Source organism: Erithacus rubecula (genome assembly GCF_903797595.1).
Source record: "Erithacus rubecula genome assembly, chromosome: 5".
Classification (NCBI taxonomy): Eukaryota; Metazoa; Chordata; class Aves; order Passeriformes; family Muscicapidae; genus Erithacus; species Erithacus rubecula.
The window spans coordinates 682898-702762 of NC_136687.1; the positions used below are offsets into that span (position 1 = coordinate 682898).

At 58.9% G+C, this 19865-nt stretch overlaps 2 protein-coding genes across 2 annotated transcripts in view; both read left to right on the plus strand.

The window, feature by feature from the left end:
• Positions 1–103: 103 nt before the first annotated feature.
• VPS16 (VPS16 core subunit of CORVET and HOPS complexes) lies at positions 104–16585 on the plus strand. The gene is made up of 24 exons (XM_079306996.1): positions 104–256; positions 745–833; positions 916–1010; positions 1505–1633; positions 2022–2166; positions 2434–2549; positions 2843–2965; positions 3378–3433; positions 3567–3656; positions 4302–4396; positions 5008–5084; positions 6091–6222; positions 7479–7606; positions 7678–7713; positions 8703–8811; positions 8884–9018; positions 9705–9813; positions 10718–10815; positions 11924–12028; positions 12970–13047; positions 13638–13807; positions 13892–13988; positions 14749–14852; positions 16300–16585. Exons 1-24 carry the CDS (start codon positions 204–206, stop codon positions 16442–16444), a joined length of 2514 nt encoding a protein of 837 aa, XP_079163122.1. The 5' UTR covers positions 104–203; the 3' UTR covers positions 16445–16585.
• Positions 16586–17661: 1076 nt separating this feature from the next.
• IDH3B (isocitrate dehydrogenase (NAD(+)) 3 non-catalytic subunit beta) overlaps positions 17662–19865 on the plus strand; it is an 11081-nt gene continuing 8877 nt past the window's right edge. Inside the window, 3 exon segments of the mRNA XM_079305845.1 lie at positions 17662–17744; positions 18012–18092; positions 19571–19669. Of these exon segments, the coding sequence (XP_079161971.1) occupies positions 17709–17744; positions 18012–18092; positions 19571–19669 (216 nt within the window). The 5' untranslated portion in view covers positions 17662–17708.

Genomic DNA, 19865 nt, shown 5'->3' on the forward strand with positions numbered 1-19865 from the left:
TCCCCTTTTTCACCGCCCTCATCCAAGATGGCGGCGGTTCCCCATTCACCTAGCCCTGCCCTCACCCAAGATGGCGGCGCCCATCCCAGCGTCACGGCGCGACGTGCGGAGCGTGACGCGCTGAGGGAGGCGGTGGGTCCCGGTCCCAGTCCCGGTCTCCGGTCCCGGTTCCCCTCACCCCATCCCGGCGTGCCGGCCGCGCCATGGATTGTTACACGGCCAACTGGAACCCGCTGGGCGAGGAGACCTTCTACCGGTGAGGGGCGGCGGCCCGAGACTGCTCGGGGGTCCCGGGTGTGCTTGAGGGGCGCGGGGCTGCCCGGGGGTAGCCGTGGGTGTTGGGGCCGCCTGGGAAGGGGGTCCCGGAGATGGCTGGGGTGGGGTTCTGGGGCTAGTTCGGGGGTTCTGGAGTAGCCACGGGGCTGGGAGTCCCTGAGTGGTCACGGGCTGGCTGGGAGGGGGTCCCAGGGATGGTTGAGGGGTCCCAGGGGTGCTCTTGGGGTTGGCTGGGAGGAGGCTCCGGGGGGTCTCTGGGGGGGTCCCGAGGTGGCTTCAGGTCCTTGGGTTGGGCTGGGCGATTTCTGGGGGTCTCTGGGGGCTCCTGGGGTGTTCGAGGGCCAGTTCATGGGTGGGCACTCCCCCATCCCCGTGCCTGCTACGTGTCCGTCCATCCATCCATCCATCCATCCATCCCCAAAATCCCCCCAAAATCCCCCCAAATCCCCGTGTGCCCGTGTCCCGCAGGAAGCTGGAGCTCTACTCCATGGAATGGGGGCTGCGGGAGGACCTGCGTGACTGCGTGGTGGCAGCTGCTCCTTACGGGGGTCCCATCGGTGGGTGCAGCCCCCCTGAGCCCCCTCCCCGAGCCGGGGCTGTGCCACTGGTGGCTCAGGGACTGTCCCCTCCCCATCCCAGCTCTGCTGAGGAATTCCCGGCGGGACAAAACCCCCGGAGCCCGCCCGCTCCTGGAGATCTACTCGGCCTCGGGGCTGCTCCTGGCCAGCGTTCCGGTGAGTGAGCTGGGAGGGGTTTGGGGACAGGGAGCTGCCCTGGGATGGGTTTGGAGCAGGAGGATCCTTTCCTTGCTTGCCCAGGGATGGGATGGATTTGGAGCCACAGGAACATCTTCCCTCCCCCCTGGCTGGGGCTGGAGGGGACATGGGGCAGTGGAGGGGGACAGAGCCACAACTGCAGGGACCTGCAGAGCCAGGTGGGGTGTTGGACATGTGGATGAGGTGCTGGACTTCTGGGTAAGGTGTTGGGGCTTTGGATAAGATGTTGGATTTTTGGATGAGATGTTGGACCTCTGAATGAGGTGTTGGATCTGCAGGAGAGGTGTCCAACCTCCGGATGGGCTGTTAGATCCTTGAATGAGTTGTCCAACCTCTGGATAAGGTGTTGGACCTCTGGATGAAGTGTCCAAGCTGTGTCCAAGCTGTCAGAGCCCAGCTGTGTCCCTGGGGGGCTCTGGGCTCTCGGGGTGACCCCTCCCTGCCCTTGCCAGTGGAAGAGTGGCCGCCTGGTGCACCTGGGCTGGACGGCGGGGGAGGACCTGCTGTGCATCCAGGAGGATGGGACAGTGCTGGTCTACAACCTGTTCTGCGAGTTCAAGAGGCACTTCAGCATGGGAAACGTGAGGGAGTGGGATTTGGGATGGGATTTGGGATGGGATTTGGGATGGGGAAGGTGGGAAGGGACCTCACAGCCTGTCCTATTCCCACCTCATCCATGTTCAGGGACACCTCCCACTATCCCAGGTGGATCCAGCCTGGCCTTGGGCACTGCCAGGGATCCAGGGGCAGCCACAGCAAATCTGGGAATTCCATTCTAGCCAGGAATTCCTTCCCAAGATCCCCTTTTCCATTCTCCCCTTGTTCTGCCCCTCCTGAGATGCCCTGGGTGGGGTTTGGGCGATGCAGAATGGACTCCATGGGACAGCACTGGGGAGCCAAGCCCTGCATGCCCCAGTGTCCCCAGTGTCCCCAGTGTCCCCAGAGTGCCATGGCTGTGTCCTGGCCCAGGAGGTGCTGCAGAACCACGTGCTGGAGGCACAGGTGTTCCACACAGAGTTTGGCACAGGCGTGGCCATCCTGACAGGGGCGCTGCGCTTCTCCCTGGCCACCAACATCGACGACCTCAAGCTGCGCCGCCTGCCCGAGGTGCCTGGTGGGTGTCCCTCTGTCCCCTCTGTCCCCATTGTTCCCCCATCCCCATGTCCCCTGTCCTTGTTTCTCTCCTGTCTTTCCCCAGTCTCTGCTGTCCATCAGTCCCTTAGTGTCCTCTATCCCTCTGTGTCCATCCCTGTCCTTGCTGTCTATCAGTCCCTCAGTGTCTCCCTGCAGCTGTCTCCATCAGTCCCTCTGTGTCCCCCTGTCCCTCAGTGTCCCCTGTCCCTCAGTGTCCATCTGTCCCCCTGTGTCTGTCTGTCCCCAGGGCTGCAGAAGCCCCCGGCGTGCTGGGCTGTGCTGTCCCAGGACAGGGTGACCGTGGTGCTGCTGGCCATGGGACAGGAGCTCTTCCTGCTGGACAACACCTCCTGCTCTGTGGTGGTGAGGGGATTTGGGATGGTCCCACTGTCCCCATTGTCCCCATTGTCTCTTGGGGAGTTCCCAGGTCCTTCTCCCATCCCATGGGATGCTCCCAGGTCCTTCCCCATCCCATGGGACACTCCCAGCCCTCCCCACTCTCTCCCACCCCCTTCCTCCCACTCTCCCAGGCCCCAGTGTAGAAAATATCTGAGGGCTGAGCAGGCAGGAAGGGACCCCCCCCCATTCTGCCCATGTCCCTTGGGGTCACTCTGAGGCCCTGTTGGTGTCCCCAGTGACCCCCCTGTCCCTGGCAGAGCCCCCCAGGGCTGAGCCCCTCGGCGGGGCCGTTCCTGCACATGGCTGTGTCCTTCACCCACCGGCACCTCGCCCTCTTCTGTGACTCTGGCACCGTCTGGATGGGCACAGCCTCGCTCAAGGTGAGCCCACCTGCCCTGGGGGGTCTTTGGGGATCTCTTTGGGGTCCTTTTTGGGGTTACTGGGGAGTCAGAGCACTCCCCATCCTGGCAGAACTCTGGGGCTCATGCTGGTACTTTCCCTGCCTCCCAAATCGTTTTTGGGAGGAGATGCAGGAATGTTTCCTCCCATCTTGCTTGGAGCCCTGGTTCCTTCCAGAGCTGGACCCTGTGGTGGCCCAGCACCCACCCCCCACATCCCCAGGTGTGTCCCTGAGCCCTCTCCTCTCCTCTCCTCTCCTCTCCTCTCCTCTCCTCTCCTCTCCTCTCCTCTCCTCTCCTCTCCTCTCCTCTCCTCTCCTCTCCTCTCCTCTCCTCTCCTCTCCTCTCCTCTCCTCTCCTCTCCTCTCCTCTCCTCTCCTCTCCTCTCCCACAGGAAAAATTCTGCGAGTTCAACACCGGCATCCGATCCCCGCCCAAACAGATGGTTTGGTGAGCAAACCAAACCAAACCCTGGCACCCCCAGCCTTTCCTGGGCTGCCCTCAGCTCTGTGGGACCCCCTGCTGCAGGTTTGGGGGTCCCAGGGGCCGGGGTTGATGTGGTTGATGGGTTGGGGCTCCGCAGGTGCACGCGGCCCCGCAGCCGGCAGCGAGCCGTGGTGCTGGCCTGGGAGCGCCAGCTGATGGTGGTGGGCAACTCCTCGGAGTGCATCCGGTATCCTTGGGGAGCAGGGACCCCCCTGTGCTGCTGCCACCTCCTCCTGCACCCATCCTGCTGCCCCGGGGGTCCCCTCGCTGCTCTGGCCCCTGAGGGTGCTCCCAGGTCCTTCTCCTGTCCTTTGGGATGCTTCCAGTCCCTTTTCTGTTCCCAGGGATGCTCCATGTCCCTTCCCTTGTCCCACAGGATGTTCCCAGGTCCTTCCCCTATCCCATGGGATGTTCCTGTTCCCTGGGATGTTCCCAGGTCCTTTTCTGTCCCAGGGGATTGTCCGAGCCCCACTCTGCCTCCCAGATCCTTTTCTGTTCTCTGAGATGTTCCCAGGTACTTTCCCTGTCCCAGAGGATGGTCCCAGATCCTTCCCTGTCCCATGGGATGCTCCCAGCCTCCACAGTGCCTTCCAGACCCTTTTCCCTGGGATATTCACAGATCCTTTTCTGACCCAAGGGATGTTCCCAGCCCCACTCTGGCTCCCAGATTCTTTCCCATCCCATGGGATGTTCCCAGGTCTTTCCCCTATCCCGTGGGATGTTCCCAGGTCCTTCCCCATCCCCTGGGATTCCCTTCACTCCCTGGTGTCCCAGCAGTGCTGGGGGCTGCCCCCAGAGCTGTGTCCATGCCCAGCCCTTAGCAGGAGCTCAGCTTTGTCCTGGATGAGGATTCCCACCTGGTGCCTGAGCTGGACGGGGTCCGGATCCTGTCCCGCACCTGCCACGAGTTCCTGCACGAGATCCCAGGTGAGTCTGCCCTGGGGTGTGGGAACCTAGCAGAGGAATTCCCAGAGCAGCTGTGGCTGCCCCTGGATCCCATGGAATGCCCTAGGGCAGGTTGGATGGGGCTTGGAGCTCCCTTTAATAGTGGGAGATGTCCCTGATGGGAGTGTATGGGATTTAAGGTCCCTTCCTACCCAAACTAGGCTGGGATTCTGGAGCCAGGCTGGGAGAGCTGGGAATGTTTTCCTGGAGAAGGGAAAACTCCAGGGAATGCTCAGAGTCCCTGCAGGGGCTCCAGCAAAGCTGGAGAAGGACTGGAGACAAGGCAGGGAGGGACAGGACACAGGGAATGGCTCCACTGGGAAAGGGGAGATTGGGCTGGGATCTTGGGAAGGAATTCCTGCCTGGGCTGGGATTCCCAGATTTGCTGTGGGTGCCCCTGGATCCCTGGCAGTGCCCATGAGATGAGATAATGGGATGGGATGGGATAATGGGATGGGATTTAAGGTCCCTTCCCACCCACCCCATTCCATGACCCTGCTGCTGGAGGGTGCTGCCAGCTCCTGGCACTGGGATCAGGTGCCCCCCCTGGGCTGGAGCAGCCCCTCACCCACATTTTGTCCCCATCCCTGCAGAGGCCAGCCAGGAGATTTTCCGCATCGCCTCCATGGCCCCGGGCGCTCTGCTGCTGGAGGCACAGAAGGAATACGAGGTACCCCCTCCCCAAACCCCACTGGGGGGTGTCCTGGTTTGGAGGACAGGTGTCTGCCAATAAAGACAGGAGCTTCTCTTTGAAATGGAGAATGCAAACCCCCTCCCTCCAAATTACTATAATTCTGAAATGAAGGGGCTCTCAGGCAAAGAGATGGGAATTAGGAATAACAGTTCTTTACTAGGAAATTTAAAATAGAAATGCAGTATTACACAGAACAATCCCAAACCCTGCCAGAGTCAGAATCCAAGCTGGCACAGTCAGTCAGTCAGGGTGGTGGCACAGTCCCATTCCATGGTGCTGCATCCTCCTGCAGGGGCAGATGTGGTTCAGCTGGAGCAGTGCTCCTGGAGAAGGTGCAGTTTCCTCTGAAGGTCCAGGGATGATGTGGAAGGGTCTGGCTTTCCTCTGGAATCCAGTGGAAAGGCTGCTCTGGTGTTCCAAATCTCAGTTTTTCTCTGGGTAGGAAAGGCTTGGCTCCTGCCCTGGCTGGAGCATCTCCCAGTGGGATGATGGAATTTTATCAGTCATGCACTGGGACTCAGTGGCCATGAACAGGAGATATCTGCTGGAGGGAGGATGGGCTGTGGGAAGATAAAGATGATTGCCCAGCTGGTTTTTAACAATGGCCCATGAACAGGAGATATCTCCCACAGGGATAAGAGTCACTGCCACACCCAGTTTTTAACAATGGCCCATTAACAGGTGATACCTGCTGGGTGAAGGGTGGGTCATGGAAAGGTAAAGATGACTGCCCCAGCTGGTTTTTAACACCTGAGCCAGTAACAGGAGATATCTGCTGGAGGGAGGATGGGCTGTGGGAAGATAAAGATGATTGCCCAGCTGGTTTAAAGATGGCCCATTAGCAGAGAATATGTGCCAGGAGATCAGGGGCACTGCCCCAGCCGGGTCAGCAGATGGGACAGAACACACATTGCTGGTCACACCACCCCAGCACAGTGGGATCCCCAGTGTGCCAGGAAGCCCCATTTTTGTTTTCCTGCAGAAGGAGAGCCAGAAGGCTGACGAGTACCTGCGGGAGATCCGGGAGCAGCAGCTGCTCCCCGAGGCCGTGGGCCAGTGCATCGAGGCTGCGGGCTACGAGCACGAGCCTGAGACACAGAAATCCCTGCTGAGGGTGAGCTGAGATCCAAACCAGCCTGGCAGAGCCAAAATGAGGGGTGGGGGCTCCAGGAGGCTCTTTGAAATTGTTTATTGTATTTAAATGTTGCAGCAATTCACTGGTGGTTGGTGACAGAGCCCAGCCCAAAGCCTGTCAGCCCCAGCTGTGGGTTTGTCTGCAGCCAAGTCTAGTTCTGGTTACAATTATATACTTTTATATAATATTTTATTATTTATTATTTATATAATATCAAATATCATTTATTATTTTATATACTTTTCATTACAGAGCATCTTAGAATACTTTTACAGTCATAGCTGTAACCTATCCTAACTACTGACATTACCATATTCATGTTACTGTTTTCCAATCACTAAAAGTTAATGTGTCACAGTTTAAGCTAAAAGTTGGTTTTCAGTTTTCTCCCAGTGGAAAATTCTGAGATTTTTTTTTCTCTACTCCTAATATTGTTTGTGGAAATCTTTTTGCTTGGTAAAAGCATCTTTTGTTTGAGGTGGATTTATTCTTTGCTCAGAGTTATAAAAACCAACTCACTTGTTTTTTGCCTTCTAGCTGCCCAGTAAGACTGGCTCAGTAATTCTTTTATATCAAAACTTGTTATCATTTCTAAACCTTCTTCAGATTCTAAATTCAAAGATCTTTCTGTTAGACATACACATCTGTGAAACTTTTCTGTCAAATCCTTATCCTTCCCAACAACAGCAGAAAAAAAAAAAAACGTGAGAAATTGCAATGACATGATTTCTACAGAGAAATGAAGTCCCAACAGGCTTTGGCAGCTGAGAAATTCTGGCATGGTCTGTCTGACAGGCAGGCAGGCAGAGGAGGGATGGAGAACACTTACAGGAGGAAAATGGAATAGAGAACATTTGCAGGAGGCTGTACAATATGAGGAAATCTGCATTTTGAAGTCAGGCAAATCTAGTTTTGTCTAATTTTTGAAGTCAGAGATCTGATTTGGAGTGCAGCATAGCTGTGGGTGTTACACACACACAGAGGGAGTTTTCTCCCCCTCTTTAACCCTGCAGTGCAAATAGAGGAGGATGTTTATGCTGCTCTCACAGACAGGCAGTGCTGGCCTGGGGGATTAAAACCTCATTTCTGTTCCATCTCCTTTGGCAATCCCATTTCCACAAACCTCTTTGTTCCCTGCCTGCCCCTGGCATGTGGCATTACCTGAGCACAGACAGAGCAGCAGGAGGGAGGCTGAAACTAAAGGATTTTCCCTCTGATTTCCCCCAATCCCACAGGCAGCTTCCTTTGGGAAGTGTTTCCTGGACAAGTTTCCCCCCGAGGGGTTTGTGAGGATGTGCCAGGACCTGCGGGTGCTCAACGCCATCCGGGACTACCAGATTGGGATCCCACTCACCTTCACCCAGTATCCTCCTGAGTGGGGTCAGGGTGTCCTGGGGCACTGCTGATCCCAAATGAGCCTTGACTTCCCTGCAGATACAAGCAGCTCACCATCGAGGTGCTGCTGGACAGGTGGGACCCCCCCAGCCCTGCTCCTGGGAGCCTTCCCGGGGTTCCCATCCCAAATTCTCCATCCCACAGTCCCCATCCTGATATCCCCATCCCACATTACATGTCCCAAATTCCCCATCCCAAATTCTCCATCCCACAGTCCCCATCCTGATATCCCCATCCCACATTACATGTCCCAAATTCCCCATCCCAAATTCTCCATCCCACAGTCCCCATCCTGATATCACCATCCCACATTACATGTCCCAAAATCCTCATCCCAAATTCTCCATCCCACAGTCCCCATCCTGATATCCCCATCCCACATTGCATGTCCCAAAATCCTCATCCCAAATTCTCCATCTCACAGTCCCCATCCTGATATCCCCATCCCACATTGCATGTCCCAAAATCCTCATCCCAAATTCCCCATCCCAAATTTTCCATCCCACAGTCCCCATCCTCATATCCCCATCCCACATTACATGTCCCAAAATCCTCATCCCAAATTCCCCATCCCAAATTTTCCATCCCACAGTTCCCATCCTGATAATTGTCATCTCACATTGCATGTCCCAAAATCCTCATCCCAAATTCTCCATCCCATGTTGACCATCCCAAATTCCCCATCCCATGTTGACCATCCTAAATTCCCATCCCACAGTCCCCATCCCATTCCCATATCCAGCTCCAAGCACTTGGGGACATCCCCAAACCCAACCCAACTCCTCAGCCCCTTGTACCCCCATTGTGACCCCTGACCCCCAATGTGTGTCCCCCTGTCCCCCCAGTCTGTCCCCCTGGTGTCCCCTGTCCCTTCCATGTCCACCTGTCTCCTCCATGTCCCTGAGAGCCCCAATGTGTGTCCCCTCCATGTCCTCCTGTCCCCCAGTGTGTCCCTTGACCCACCAATGTGTTCCCTTGTCCCTTCCATGTTCCCCTGACCCCTCATGTGTCCCTCTGTCCCCCCCATGTCCCCTGACCCTGTCCCTGTCCCCACGTGTCCCCAGGCTGGTGCTGCGCCGCCTGTACCCGCTGGCCATCCGCATCTGCGAGTTCCTGCGGCTGCCGGACATGCAGGGCGTCAGCCGCATCCTGGCGCACTGGGCCTGCTACAAGGTCAGGGGGCTACCTGGGCCGGGGCTGGGCCACCCCCTGGGCACGCTGGGGACACCTGTGCTGGCCCCACAGGTGCAGCAGAAGGACAAGTCGGACGAGGAGGTGGCGCAGGCCATCAACCAGAAGCTGGGGGACACGGCGGGGATCTCCTACTCGGACATCGCCACGCGCGCCTACGACTGCGGCCGCGCCGAGCTGGCCATCAAGGTGGCCCAGGGGGGGCTGGGCTGGCCATCAAGGGGCCCAGGGGGGCTGGGGTGACCATCAAGGTGGCCCAGGGGGCTGCGGTGGCCATCAAGGTGACCTGGGGGGGCTGGGGTGGCTATCAAGGTAAATGAGGAGCATCTGAGCTGGCCATCAGGGTGGGCACTGTGGTGGCCATGAGGGTGTTCAGTAGCCCAGGGGGATCCCAGGGTGCCCATCAGGGTGTTCAGTAGTCCATGGTGGTCTCTGGGTGGCCATGAGACTGTTCAGTGGCCCATGGGGATCTGGGGTGGCCATGAGGCTGTTCAGTAGCGCAGAGGGATCTGGGGTGGCCATGAGGGTTTTCAGTAGCCCAGGGGGATCTCTGGGTGTCCATGACACTGTTCAGTAGCCAAGAGGGTCTCTGGGTGGCCGTGAGGCTGTTCAGTAGCCCATGGGGTCCCTGGTGCCCATCAAGCTGTTCATTAGCCCAGGAGGGTCCCTGTTGCCCATCAGGCTGTTCAGTAGCCCATGGGGTCTCTGGTGGCCCATCAGGCTGTTCAGTAGCCCATGGTGTCTCTGGTGGCCCATCAGGCTGTTCAGTAGCCCATGGGGTCTCTGGTGGCCCATCAGGCTGTTCAGTAGCCCATGGTGTCTCTGGTGGCCCATCAGGCTGTTCAGTAGCCCATGGGGTCTCTGGTTGCCCCCAGCTGCTGGAGTACGAGCCCCGCTCGGGCGAGCAGGTGCCGCTGCTGCTGAAGATGAAACGCAGCAAACTGGCCCTGGGCAAAGCCATCGAGAGCGGGGACACCGACCTGGGTGAGGGACAGGGGACACTGAGCTGGGTGAGGGACAGGGACACTGAGCTGGGTGAGGGACAGGGACAGTGACCTGGGTGAGGGACAGGGGACACTGAGCTGGGTGAGGGACAGGGGACACTGAGCTGGGTGAGGGACAGGAACACTGAGCTGGGTGAGGGACAGGGGACAGTGACCTGGGTGAGGGACAGGGGACACCGAGCTGGGTGAGGGACAGGGACAGTGACCTGGGTGAGGGACAGGGGACAGTGACCTGGGTGATGGACAGGGGACACCGAGCTGGGTGAGGGACAGGGACAGTGACCTGGGTGAGGGACAGGGACACTGAGCTGGGTGAGGGACAGGGACAGTGACCTGGGTGAGGGACAGGGGACACTGAGCTGGGTGAGGGACAGGGGACAGTGAGCTGGGTGAGGGACAGGGACAGTGACCTGGGTGAGGGACAGGGACACTGAGCTGGGTGAGGGACAGGGACACTGAGCTGGGTGAGGGACAGGGGACACCGAGCTGGGTGAGGGACAGGGACAGTGAACTGGGTGAGGGACAGGGACACACAGACCTGGGTGAGGGACAGGGGACAGTGACCTGGGTGAGGGACAGGGACACTGAGCTGGGTGAGGGACAGGGGACAGTGACCTGGGTGAGGGACAGGGGGAAATGGGCTGGGGGGACCCTGGGGAGGGTTTGGGGGAGATCATTTTGGGGTCTGGGGGAGCCTTTTGGGGGCATTTTGGGGAGCTCATGGAGGGTTGGGGCTCACAGAGGGGTTTAAGAGATGCAGAAAAAAAAAACCCCAATCCAAAACTTTCTGTGCCCCCCAACCCCTCTGTCCCCAACTCCTCTGTCCCCAACTCCTGTCCTTAATCCTTGTCTCCCCTGTCCCTGTCCCCTGTCCCTGTCCCCAGTGTACACAGTTGTGCTGCACCTCAAGAACGAGCTGAATCGTGGCTCTTTCTTCATGACCCTGCAGAACCAGCCCGTGGCCCTGAGCCTGTACCGCCAGGTGGGGACTCCAAAAATATCCTAAGAACCCCAAAACTGCCATGAGCACCCCAAAAACTGCCATGAGCACCCCAAAAAAACCCTGAGAACCCCAAAAACACCTGAGCACCCCAAAACTGCCCTGAGCACCCTAAAAACACCTGAGCATCCCAAAAATATCCTAAGAACCCCAAAACTGCCATGAGCACCCCAAAAAACTGCCATGAGCACCCCAAAAAACCCCTGAGAACCCCAAAAACACCTGAGCACCCCAAACTGCCCTGAGCACCCTAAAAACACCTGAGCATCCCAAGACCACCCTGAAGCCCTCAGAAAAAAACCCTGAGCCCCCCCCAAAACCTCTGACCCTCAAGGTGTCCCCTTGACCCCCAAAATGTCCCCTTGACCCCCAAAATGTGCCCATGCCCCCTAAGGTGTCTTTTGACACCCCCACGTGTCCCCCTGACCCCCAAGAGGTCCCCTTGACCCCTCTGGTGTCCCTTGATCCCTGTGTGTCCCGTTGTCCCCCACCATGTGTCCCCTTCACCCTCCACATGTCCCCTTGACCCCCAAGGTGTCCCCGACCCCCTGGGTGTCCCTTTGACCCCCACATGTCCTCTTGACCCCAGAATGTCACCACACCCCCCTGGGTGTCCCCCTGACCCCTGGGTGTCCCTTGACCCCCACCACGTGTCCCCCTGATCCCCAAGATGTCCCCTTGACCCCTCTGGGTGTCCCTGTGCCCCTCTGGGTGTTCCTTGATCCCCTGGGTGTCCCCTTAACCTTCTGAGTGTCCCTTTGACCCCCAAGATATCCCCACACCCCTTCAGTGTCCCCATGCCCCCTGGGTGTCCCCCAGGATGTTCCCATGCCCCCTGGGTGTCCTCTGTCCCCTTGGGTGTCCCCTGCCCCCCTGGGTGTCCCCCAGGGTGTCCCCATGCCCCAGGGTGTTCCCATGCCCCCTGGGTGTCCCTGTCCCCCTGGGTGTCCCCCAGGATGTTCCCATGCCCCCTGGGTGTCCCTGTCCCCCTGGGTGTCCCCCAGGGTGTCCCCATGCCCCCTGGGTGTCCCTGTCCCCCTGGGTGTCCCCCTGGGTGTCCCCATGCCCCTGGGTGTCCCTGTCCCCACAGTTCTGCCGGCACCAGGAGCGGGAGACGCTGAAGGATCTGTACAACCAGGATGACAACCACCAGGAGCTGGGCAACCTGCACGTGCAGGGGGGCTACTGCCAGCAGGTCTGGGGGGATTGGGGAACTGGGGATTGGGGAATTTGGGATTGGGATGGGGAAATGGCAGGAGCTGCCAGGCACGGGGCAGGGAAAAGTCCAGGATAAGGATTTTCATCATCATCACGAGCAGGGTGAGATTGGGGATCTGGGTTTGGGATTGGGGATCTGGGTTTGGGACTGGGGATCTGGGTTTGGGATTGGGGATCTGGGTTTGGGATTGGGGATCTGGGTTTGGGACTGGGGATCTGGGTTTGGGATTGGGGATCTGGCTTTGGGACTGGGGATCTGGCTTTGGGACTGGGGATCTGGCTTTGGGACTGGGGATCTAGGTTTGGGATTGGGGATCTGGCTTTGGGACTGGGGATCTGGGTTTGGGACTGGGGATCTGGGTTTGGGATTGGGGATCTGGGTCTGGGGTTGGGGATCTGGGTTTGGGACTGGGGATCTGGGTCTGGGGTTGGGGATCTGGGTTTGGGACTGGGGATCTGGGTTTGGGGTTGGGGATCTGGGTTTGGGATTGGGGATCTGGCTTTGGGACTGGGGATCTGGGTTTGGGACTGGGGATCTGGATTTGGGACTGGGGATCTGGGTTTGGGGTTGAGGATCTGGGTTTGGGGTTGAGGATCTGGGTTTGGGGATCTGGGTTTGGAACTGGGGATCTGGGTTTGGGGTTGGGAATCTGAGTTTGGGACTGGGGATCTGGCTTTGGGAATCTTGAGTTTGGGACTGGGGAATTCCCAGTTTGCACCCCAGGGTTCTGGGGGACTGTGCCCATCCCATGCCATGTGTGCCAGGAGTCAGGATCCCATCCAGGGGGTCAGGATTCCAGATAGGCAATGACATGACTGTCCCGTCCCTGTGCCCTGTCCCTGTGCCCTGTCCCTGTGCCCTGTCCCTGTGCCATGTCCCTGTGCCATGTCCCTGTCCCATCCCTGTGCCACCCCCAGCGCATCGAGGGCCGTGTGGCCGCCCTGCAGAACGCCCTGGATGAATTCTACAAGGCCAAGAATGACTTTGCTGCCAAGGTGAGAGTGCCCAGGTGCTACAGGGGACAGCAGGGACAAGGGGGACACCAGGGACAAGGCCACCCTGCCCTGGGGACAAGGCTGGCTGGGTGGGTGGGTGGCTGTCTGGGGGCATGGCCGGGATGGGGACATTGAGGTTGGGATGGGCACATCAGGGATGGGACAGGGCTGGTACAGGGACCCCAAAGCTGGGATGGAGACCCTGGAACTGTGACAGGGACCCTGAGGCTGGAACTGGGCTGAGATGGAGACTGTGAGCTGGGAGAGCCACCCCAAGGGTGGGACAGGGACATCAGGACTGGGATGGGGATCCTGAGGCTGGGATGGGGGACAGGAACTCTGGAGCCAGGACAGGACTGGGACAGGGACCTCAGGGCTGGGATGGGGGATTCTGGGGCTGGGTGGGGACACTGAGTCTGGGACAGGAACTCCAGGCCTGGGATAGGGACATGGAGGCTGGCACAGGGTGGGGCTGGGGACACCAGGGCTGTGCACAGGGTAGGGCTGGGGACACCAGAGCTGTGCACAGGGAGGGGCTGGGGACACAGGGCTGTGCCAGGAGCCCAGAACTGGCCCTGTCCCTGCCCCAGGCCACAGAGGAGCAGATCAAGCTGCTGCGGCTGCAGCGGCAGCTGCAGGAGGAGCTGGACAAGCCCTACCTGGACCTGTCCCTGCACGACACTGTGGCCACCCTCATCCTAGATGGGCACCACAAACGCGCCGAGCAGCTCTACAGGGACTTCAGGATCCCGGACAAGAGGTGGGGGTGGGCTCAGGGGGAGTTTGGGGGGCTGCAGGGGGGCCTGGGGGGCTGCAGGCACAGCCCTGAGCCTGCTGTGCCCAGGTACTGGTGGCTGAAGATCAACGCCCTGGCCACGCGCGGGGACTGGGAGGAGATGGAGAAGTTCTCCAAGAGCAAGAAGTCGCCCATTGGCTACCTGGTGAGAGTCAGGCACCCCCTCATCCCAGCACCGCCCTCCCATCCTCTTCCTCCCCATTCCCACTCTTCCATCCTCTTCCTATCCTCTCCAACTTCACCATCCTCTTCCTCCCCTCCCTGCCCTTCCTATTCTCTTCTTCCCCTCTCCAACCCTCCCAACCTCTTCCTCCTTCTCCAGCCCTCCCATTCTTCCTTTCCTATCCTCTTCCTCCCCATTTCAGTTCTCACATCCCCTTCCACCCCTCTTGAGCTCCTCCATCCTATTCCTTCCCTCTCCAACCCTCTCATCCTCCTTCTCCAGCCCTCCCATCCTTGCCTTCCCATCCTCTTCCTCTGCTCTCCACCTCTACCGTTCTTTTCCATCCAATCCTTCCTCCCCATTCCAGCTCTTCCACACTCTTCGCTCTGCAGCCCTCCCATCCTCTTCCTCCACTCTCTGACTCTCCCATACTCTTCCTCCCCTCTCCCCTTCTCACCTGCTCTTCCTCCCTCCTCCTCTCCATCTCTCTCATACCCTTCCTCACCTCTCTAGCCCCTCCATCTTTCCCTCTCCCTTCTCACCTGCTCTTCCTCCTCTCACCATCTCTCCCATCCTTTTCCTCCCTTCTCTGACCCTCCCACCCTCTTCCTCCCCTCTCCATCTCTCCTGTCCTCTTCCTCCCCTCTCCAGCTCCTCCCTCCTCCTCTCCCCTTCTCCCCTGGTCTTCCTCCCCTCTCCCCTGCTCTTCCTCACCCCTGCCCTGCTCTCCCTGCCTCCCCAGCCCTTCGTGGAGGTGGCAGTGAAGCACCACAACCGCTACGAGGCCAAGAAATACGCGCCGCGTGTGCCGCCCGAGCAGCGCGTCAGAGCCTTCGTCCTCGTGGGGTGAGGACTGGGGACACCAGGGGACATGGGGGGACATTGGGGCGTGGCAGAGCACAGCTGGGGTGTGGCAGTGCACAGCTGGAATTCCCTGTGCGGCCGTGTCCTGGTTTAAGGACAGGTGTCTGCCAATAAAGGCAGGAGCTTCTCTTTGAAATGGAGAATGCAAACCCCCTTCCTCCAAATTATTATAAATTTGAAATTAAGGGGCTCTCAGGCAAAGAGATGGGAATAGGAATAACAGTTCTTCACTAGGAAAATTAAAATAGAAATGCAGTATTACACAGAACAATCCCAGCCCTACCAGAGTCAGAATCCAAGCTGGCACAGTCAGTCAGTCAGGGTGGTGGCACAGTCCCATTCCATGGTGCTGCATCCTCCTGCAGGGGCAGATGTGGCTCAGCTGGAGCAGTGCTCCTGGAGAAGGGGCAGTTTCCTCTGAAACTCCAGGGATGATGTGGAAGGGTCTGGCTTTCCTCTGGAATCCAGTGGAAAGGCTGCTCTGGTGTTCCAAATGTCAGTTTTTCTCTGGGTAGGAAAGGCTTGGCTCCTGCCCTGGCTGGAGCATCTCCCAGTGGGATGATGGAATTTTATCAGCCATGCCCTGGGACTCAGTGGCCATGAACAGGAGATATCTGCTGGAGGGAGGATGGGCTGTGGGAAGATAAAGATGATTGCCCAGCTGGTTTAAAGATGGCCCATTAACAGGAGATATCTCCCACAGGGATAAGATTCACTGCCACACCCAGTTTTTAACAATGGCCCATTAACAGGAGATATCTCCCACAGGGATAAGATTCACTGCCACACCCAGTTTTTAACAATGGCCCATTAACAGGAGATATCTCCCACAGGGATAAGATTCACTGCCACACCCAGTTTTTAACAATGGCCCATTAACAGGAGATATCTCCCACAGGGATAAGATTCACTGCCACACCCAGTTTTTAACAATGGCCCATTAACAGGAGATATCTCCCACAGGGATAAGAGTCACTGCCACACCCAGTTTTTAACAATGGCCCATTAACAGGAGATATCTCCCACAGGGATAAGAGTCACTGCCACACCCAGTTTTTAACAATGGCCCATTAACAGGAGATACCTGCTGGGTGAGGGGTGGGTTATGGAAAGGTAAAGATGACTGCCCCAGCTGGTTTTTAACACCTGAGCCAGTAACAGGAGATATCTGCTGGAGGGAGGATGGGCTGTGGAAGATAAAGATGATTGCCCAGCTGGTTTAAAGATGGCCCATTAGCAGAGAATATGTGCCAGGAGATCAGGGGCACTGCCCCACCCGGCCAACACAGGCAGGAACGGGGATTTGGGTGGGGGTGACACCGGTGGGGCAGCAGGAGCCGCTGGGGTGGTGGCACAGTGATGACAGCCTGGGGTGGCTCTGTGGCCGTGCTGTCCCCTCAGTGTCCCCTGCTGGCCCTGTGCCCTGCAGGGAGCTGGAGCAGGCAGCCGAGGTGGCCATGGAGCGCAGGAACGAGGCCGAGATGAGCCTGGTGCTGGCGCGGTGCTCGGCCGGCACCGACGGCGCCCTGGCTGAGAAGCTCAACCGGGCACGGGCACAGCTCCTCAAAAAGTGACCCCCAAACCCCGGGGACACCTCTGGGGACACCTTTGGGGACACCCCTGCGGGTCTGTGTCCTCTGGGAGCTGCTGCTCCTCACTGGGTGGTGATGGTAGCACCCAGGGGATGTGGGGGTGCAATAAAGAGAAGAGCTCTGTGTCCTGTGTCACCAAGGAGGGGACAGGCAAGGGACACTCACACAGGGGTCTGGAGGGGAGATCACTGGGTGTCCCCAAGATAAATGTTTTGGATATTTGGGGGGACACTGGGACTTTCAAACAGGTCCTGGGGAGCGTTCATGGGGGTCCAGGAGGGGTTTGGAGCAGGTCCTGGGGAGGTCACTGGGGGATCTCTGTGGGAACATTGATTGGTCTGTGAGGGGACACTGAGGGGGACACTGGGGAGGTCCTTGAGAGGACATTGGGGGATCCCTAGTGGGACACTGGGGGTCCCCATTGGGACACTGGGGAGCACTGGGGGGTCCCTAGGGGGACATTGAGGGGTCCCTGGTGGGACATTGAGGGGCCCCTAGGGGGTCATGGGGCATCTCTGGGGGACATTGAGAGGTCCCTAGGGGAACATTGGTTAATCTCTGGGGGACATTGGGGGGTCCCTAGTGGAATACTGGAGGATACTGAGGGGTCCCTGGTGGAACACTGGGGGACATTGGGGGAGTCCCTAGGGGGACATTGGGGGATCTCTGGTGGGACACTGGAGGACAGTGAGGGGTCTCTGGGGGACACTGGGGGCTCCCTAGCGGGACACTGAGGGATCTCTGGGGGACATTGGGGATTTCTAGTGGGACATTGGTGGATCTCTGGGGGACACTGGGGGGTCCCTAATGGGACACTGAGGGATCTCTGGGGGACACTGGGGGGTTCCTAGGGGGACACTGAGGGATCTCTGGGGGACACTGGGGGGTCCCTAATGGGACACTGAGGGATCTCTGGGGGACACTGGGGGGTCCCTAGTGGGACACTGAGGGATCTCTGGGGGACACTGAGGGATCTCTGGTGGACACTGGGGGATCTCTGGGGGGTCCCTAATGGGACACTGAGGGATCACTGGGGGGTTCCTAGTGGGACACTGAGGGATCTCTGGGGGGTCCCTAATGGGACACTGAGGGATCACTGGGGGGTCCCTAGTGGGACACTGAGGGGACACTGGGGGTCCCGTCCCCGCGCTGCTCTCGCCCGTCCAGCAGGGGGCGCTGCAGAGCCGGCATAGCCCCGCCCTCTGACGTCACGCACCCAGCCGCGGTGCATTGTGGGCCCTCAAAGATGGCGGCGCTCAGTGCGGGAAGGACGGCGGCGGCGGTGAGGGAGGGCGAGACCAGGGGCGCTGAGGGGAGAAAGAGCTCGGGGATGGCGGCTGAGGGGACGGAACGAGAGGGGAGATGGCTGCGGGGCGGGGGGGTCGGGTTAGGGGAGCCGGGGGGGATCCAAGGGGGTCTGACACCTGAGGGGGTCAGACTGGGGCAGGGTGGGTTCAATCTGGGGAGGTTCAGGCTGGGCGGGGGAGGGTCACTGTGGGGAGGGGGGCTCTGAGGGGTCTGTCTGAGCTGTGCCGCCCCCTCCCCCCAGGGCCTCCTGCGAGCGCAGAGCCGCGGGCTGTGGCGGGGGCTGGGCACCTGCGCGCCCCTCCTGCAGCAAGCACAGGCCAAGGTGAGCGGGGCCAGGGACACACGGGGAATGGCGGACAGGGAGGCTCAGGGGATCTTCAACCCCCCAAACAGCGCTGAGGGCAAACAGCCTCAGGCTGTGCCAGGGTGGGACACTGGAAATGTTCTTTATCATCCCACTTGGGGACAGGCTCTGGGAGCTCTCTGAGGCTTTTCCCAGCCAGCAAATTCCTGATTCCATGGGAAATGTGGCTGAAGAGCTCAGCCCTGAGTGACCTTGAGGCTCTGCCCTTCCCTCAGCTTTGCCTGCTGATATTTAATCACTGCCCAGCAGCTCCATTTGTGCCCTGGATATTTGATTCCAGCTTATTCAAGCTCCCAGCCTGTGACTCTCAGCTCTCCTTCCTTCCTTCCCTGCTCCCACTGCAATTCTGGAGTTTCCCTGGCTCCTGGCCTTGCTGGGGGAGGAATTCCCCGTGGATTTGGGAGATTCATGCTGGGAATTCTGGGCTGAGGAAGGGATGGGTGGAACATCCCAGGAATGATCAGCGAGGCTTTTTTGTGGTCTGGGCCACCAAAATGAGGTTTGGCAAAATTCCATGAGATCCTGAGGGTGGGGAGCAGGAATGAGGGAATTCAGAATGCTGGGATATTGGGGAAAGATAAAGGGGGAGTGAATGATAAACCTGGAGAGATTTGGGTGGAATATTGGGGAAATTCCTCCTAAAAATGCCACCCAAAATTCCGTGAGATCCTGAGGGCGGGGAGCAGGAGTGAGGGAATTGAGAAATGCCAGGCTGTGCTGGGATTTGGGGAAATTCCTCCTGGAAAAACCAGGGGAGAGTCTCCAACCCTGGAGATTATTTGTGTTGGATATTGAGGAAAATTCCTCCTAAAAACGACTGTCCAAAATTCCATGAGATCCTGAGGGCAGGGAGCAGGAGTGAGGGAATTCAGGGATGCCAGGCTGTGCTGGGAACTCTCAGGAATTGCTCTGGGCAGAGTCTGAAGTTATTTCTGGAAGTGCTGAGGGAGGAAAAGGTCCCTGGGTGGTGTCAGGTGTGGTGTCACCCCCAGGGTGGCCTCAGGACAGGGACAGGGATTGACAGCTCAGTCCTGGGCTGGGTTTGGGGCCCCCAGCACAAAACTTGGAGGGGCTGGAGAAAAGAATGGATTTGGGGAAGGGGCTGGAGCAGCTGAGGGAGAAAAGGGGGGTTGGAGGGGACCTGGTGGCTCTGCACAACTCCCTGACAGGAGGGGACAGGGACAGACAAAGGGACAGGGACAGACAAAGGGACCTGCCCCCAAGCTGTGCCAGGAGAGGTTTGGGTTGGATATTGGGAATTTCCCACCTGGGGGGATTTCCCAGCCCTGTGCATGTGGCACTTGGGGACACAGCCAGCAGTGTCCTGGGTGTCCCCATCCCAGGCCCTCCCTGCCCCCCCAGCTGCAGGAGCCCCCTGTCCCTGTGCTGTGGGCCCCTGTTTGGGGCTGGTTTGGGGTGACCCCCCCGTGTCACAGTCCCACAGTGCCAGGGCTGAGGGCACCTTCCAGGTGACGATGCTGCCGGGGGACGGCGTGGGGCCCGAGCTCATGCACGCTGTCAAGGAGGTCTTCAAGGTACAGCCATGGGGGCACAGCTGCCCTCGGGGTCCCCAAGTGTCCCTGTCTGTCACACACGTGTCCCTGTGTGTCCCTGCAGGTCCCTGAGCGTCCCAAGTGTCCCTGAATGTCCTTGTGTGTCCCTGCATGTCCCTGAGTGTCCCCATGTGTTCTGAAGTGTCCCCTGTGTGTCACACACGTGTCCCTGTGTGTC

Bases quoted from the DNA above. Each gene is read 5' to 3' on its own strand.
- VPS16 (XM_079306996.1), top strand. From the start codon at position 204: ATGGATTGTTACACGGCCAACTGGAACCCGCTGGGCGAGGAGACCTTC. The intron at 3,657-4,301 runs GTATCCTTGGGG...GCAGGAGCTCAG, and splicing joins AACTCCTCGGAGTGCATCCG to CTTTGTCCTGGATGAGGATT. The intron at 13,048-13,637 runs GTGAGAGTGCCC...TCCCTGCCCCAG, and splicing joins AGAATGACTTTGCTGCCAAG to GCCACAGAGGAGCAGATCAA.